We start from the raw sequence: 4,491 nt of genomic DNA, 5'->3' as shown, positions 1-4,491 counted from the left end.
GTAACCACATTTGCTTATAAGAGTAACCACATTTTTTTTATATGAGTGACACCTTTTTATTGTTAAAAGAAACCATATAATCATACAAGGAACTCCATTTGGTCATAAGAGTAACTCTATCTGTTCATAAGAGTAACTCCATTTGTTTATAAGTGTTTGTGCATAAGGGTGAACTTCAAAAGGTTATATCTCACAAAACACTTAATATTTTGAGAAGATTCAAGTTGCAGATGAAAATTTGTCTCGATAGTTTTTCAACACTTGGTCAAAACCTCGATTCCGACGAGAAATGAGTGAGATATGACCATTTGAAAATGAACTAACAGGCTGACAACGTGTCGTACGCGTGGCCACACCTGTAACTTCCCGTATGGCCGGTCGCATATAAGAATTTTATTATATTGGTAAGAATAGCCTTTGGAAAAGTCATCTTGATTTCCTATAACATTCTATACAAAAAATTAGTAAGTTTTTGTGTATGAAGATTTATCATTAGACATTATTCAACTAAACAAATTCAAAAGGTATACAACATTGCAACTAAAAACTGAATAATTGCTCATCAATAGTTGTAAATTGAACTGATTAAAAATGTTTGGAACCTGTAGTCATAAAAAAAAACTAAATATCATGAGCTAAATTGAATCAAAGGTTCCCTTAAATTACTTATTATAGCAACTTTTGAGTTAATCACTTGGCAAGTAGAATACTTGCTATGATTTAGAGTAGGTTATGAGCCAGCGTGACATAAACGTCATAGGTTCAAATCTCATCTATCCCTCATTTTTAAGTGTAATATTTAGCACCAGGTATGAGGGAGGCCTGTGTTGCATCCACACTTCAAGCTCAATGGGCTCTCGCGTGAGGGGGCATGATAGAGTATAAAATTATTCCTGAGACTCCAACCATCAACTTAAGCTTTTGGTTGAGTTGATCTTTTGATATGGAATCAAAGCCTGGGTTGTGGGTCTCTTCTAAACTGGACCTTTAATCAAACAACTGGATAAGAGTTTACCTCGACAGGATGTCCAACTCCTAAGAAGATTATTTCTAATTACTTTTCCAGTTAGCTCTAAATTCTAAAGATACTCACATGTGAGGGAAGTGTTGAATCCCATTGATGACCACATATGAGTGTCCCGCATTAGAGAAAGAGGAGAGACTAAAACACTTTATAAGCTTTGGAGTTACTCCTTGTATCATCGATTGGTTTTAGGATGGAACTTCCTTGGACTTGTAAGTGGGCTGAACTCTCGTACTCCTTATCGTGTAACTCGTGGACCATTTAATATAATTTCAAAATTAACAGTTTTTATTATCTTAAATCCTTAAAATATGCGGAGTCAGTTGGCCGGCCCATGGCCCCCTTCCTTTTTATTTGGAAAAAATGGCGTAAGTTCGAAACTCGCTAGTATGGCATCTGGCCCAGCATGGCCTGTGCTCAGCTCCAGCTATGTCAATAGTATCATGTATCTATGGACTGGGCCCTTTATTTACTTGGGCCTGAAAAGGGAACATTTCGAGAAACAGTCATTTTGAAAGACTAAGTCTACAATCACTTTGGGCCGTCCAACACTTTTGGATCGTAAAACTTGGGAGAAAGAGGAGACCAAAATGAAGTATGCTAATCAACCATGAAAACAAGGTGTGCATAATAATATCACATTACACACTTACTAACTCTTAGAACATACAATAATATATATATATACAACTCATTGATTTGCAAAGAATCTAATCCAACTACAATTGATTAATTATACGTATGCCATGAACCAATGCAACAAAAACAAGACTTATGGTTCTTCCTGCAGAATTAAACAAACTAATCCCATACTTAATCATCAATTTCCTTCCCATTATTAGAGCATCTTACTCTAAACACATGTTCTTCTCCTGTATTTTGATCTACTTTAACAACCCAATGACTCTTTCTTCCAAAACTACTACTTCTACCTCGTTCTCTCTTCTCATTAGCACCCGCGATTTTAGTCACCAACAACCCTTCTCCAATAGGCAACAATTGAGTCTTCACGCCGGCCCATTCCCATGAGTTCGAACAAAATGCGTTACACCCCAAAACTATACCCCCTTTACACTTGCTACCACTACAAGATTGCATTGCTACAAGTATCGATTCGTGATTTTTCAACTTACAATCGTTTAATACAAAATCAGCTTCCTTATAGTCTTGGAGGATTAGCCTTTCAATATCTCCTACGACAAATTCGATAATATTTATCGTGTCTTGACTAAGTGATTGTTTGATTGATTGTAATTTATTCAGACAGTCAAATATACAAATTACGCGTCCTCTAGTTTGGTGTGCTGCGGCTACTAGGGCTAGTAGTGTGGTAGGGCTTGTGCCCTCACCACATGCTACAACCATAAGTTGTGCATCATTTCCTGCTGCTATTGCTGAGATGAATTCTGATACATCTGGCTCAGTAGGCTTCTTAACACCCTGCATTACATCAAAGGAAAAACAAAGTAAGTATTAAGAAATAAGAGAAGTAATACATGATAATATTGGATGACAAAAATGGTTTATCTTGTTGCCTAAAAACTTACCATTTTTAAAGTTTTGAGGTATGCCTTGGTTGCATTTTCAGCTGACCAATTTGTGAACTTTCCTTCCATTTTTTTTTTTAAAGATTGAGATTTTGCTTCCCTTTACACATGCATTGCATTAAGCTTTGTAGAGAAGTTGGTACGTATATATAGGAGGCAGATGAAAAAAATAATTAGGATGGTTGTTACAAGAAGCACTGACATGCCAACTGGCATTTTTGTTCCTATTTGATTTTGTAACAATGGCAGTAGCAAATCTCATAGACAAACCAATTTATTTCCTGAAGTCACTTATACAATTATGTCGTAAAAAGCAAATATTTCTACGTTTTTATAATTGACATGATACAATTAATTACCTACTTCTAACCAATCGAAATATAATACATAAAATAAGCCTGTGTTTCGTGTGACGCATCTTAAGCTTAAAAATTGGTGTATCATTATGAGAAAAATAACCTGATAAAATGTTATGCTTATTAATTAATAATTACTTACTTCTTAACCAATTGAAATATAATACATAAAATAAGCCTGTGTTTTGTGTTACTTATCGTAAGCTTAAATATTGGTGCATCATTATGAGAAAAATAACTCGATAGAATATTATGCTTATTAGTAACTCCATATATTATGACTTCAGTAATGCTTATGAGTAACCACATATGTTAGAAAACTTGTTCACGTTTAGAAAATTTGTCAAATATGTATGCCCTTTTATACTTATGAGTAACTCGATAGAATAGTATGCCCATTTATACTTATTAAATACTCCCTCCGTTTCCTAAAAATCTTCCTACTTACGGTTCCTACAGATACCAAGGAAAATCAAGTTGTGTGGGGCATGGTGTGAGTAAAGTAGGGTAGAGAAAGGGGTTAAAATAAATAAACCAATAAAAAGGGGTTAAAGTAATAGAGAGAAAGGGAGTAAAATTGAATTAATAATGTAATGGTGGACCATATGATAGTGACATGAGAGGGTAAATAGGAAAATTTGTTTTGCCAAATAAGGAATAAAGCAAAAGAGGAAAGATCTTTCGGAAACACCCTTAAACGGAAAGAGGGAAGATCTTTAGGAAACGGAGGGAGTATGTTACAAGGAAAATAAATGACATGTTTGTTTCAGACATAAAACTTGTCCACGTTTAGAAAACTTCAAAGAAAGGATGAGGAGCTAGCTCATGTGGTAGAGCACTCCCCTCTGATTTCTGAGGTCAGGGGTTCGATCCTTACCCCCAGCATTATGTTGGGGTATTTCCTTAGCATGCTTTGCATGCATTACCAGCCAATGTGTTGGTAGTTCCTACAAGGCTAGTAGCCTTGGTAGGGGTTAGCCCTTGGGCTGACTTAATTTCCCAATAAAAAAAAAAGAAAAAAAAAAAAAAAGAAAAAGAAAACTTCAAAGAAACATCAATGTTCCATTTCCGTGCAACTTAGCTTATAATTCTTTATGTTGCACCATCATATATGCATTATCACTAACCACAATGTCACAGTCGCACTATCAAGTGATCATGTAACAGTAACACGTTGCATACAAAGTCGAATTCTCCCAACTCCTTACTTACAAGACTTGTGAGAGGATTGTATCTCTATTCTCTGGCATTGTGCCATTATTGTATAAGAAAACTTCCGGCAATTCACTATTGTCTCTTTCGACGTGCTCAACATCCACCATTTAAATTAATTGAAGTATAGATTAGTAGGATTATATTATTATAATCCCAAACAATTAGCAACTTGATTTGATTCCCATATATCTTATGAACACGATGATTTCTGACGTTACACCATTTTCCGATGTAAATTAACCAATATTAGCTGTTATGTTGTTGCATTGTTGGACAATCTTGAAATTAAAAACTCATATCATCAGAGACCAAGTGTATAAAATTATAAATTTTCTTGGTCCTGAGAACT

General features: G+C 35.0%; 1 protein-coding gene across 1 annotated transcript; it reads right to left on the bottom strand.

The window, feature by feature from the left end:
• Window positions 1-1,635: 1,635 nt before the first annotated feature.
• LOC104888656 (hypothetical protein) lies at window positions 1,636-2,685 on the bottom strand. Its single transcript, XM_010673680.4, has 2 exons — window positions 2,572-2,685; window positions 1,636-2,464 (listed from the first exon to the last, which is right to left on the bottom strand). The coding sequence occupies exons 1-2, from the start codon at window positions 2,638-2,640 to the stop codon at window positions 1,838-1,840; spliced, it is 696 nt and encodes a 231-aa protein (XP_010671982.2). The 5' UTR covers window positions 2,641-2,685; the 3' UTR covers window positions 1,636-1,837.
• Between the last annotated feature and the right edge of the window lie 1,806 nt (window positions 2,686-4,491).

Source organism: Beta vulgaris, chromosome 3, assembly GCF_026745355.1.
Source record: "Beta vulgaris subsp. vulgaris cultivar EL10 chromosome 3, EL10.2, whole genome shotgun sequence".
NCBI lineage: Eukaryota > Viridiplantae > Streptophyta > Magnoliopsida > Caryophyllales > Amaranthaceae > Beta > Beta vulgaris.
The sequence above is the reverse complement of the archived record's forward strand: the minus strand, read 5'-3'. Positions and strand labels throughout refer to the sequence as shown.

Coding starts and splice junctions, on each gene's coding strand:
- LOC104888656 (XM_010673680.4), bottom strand. CDS start 2,640: ATGGAAGGAAAGTTCACAAATTGGTCAGCTGAAAATGCAACCAAGGCA. Junction 2,465..2,571: donor ACCTCAAAACTTTAAAAATG/GTAAGTTTTTAG, acceptor GATGTAATGCAG/GGTGTTAAGAAGCCTACTGA.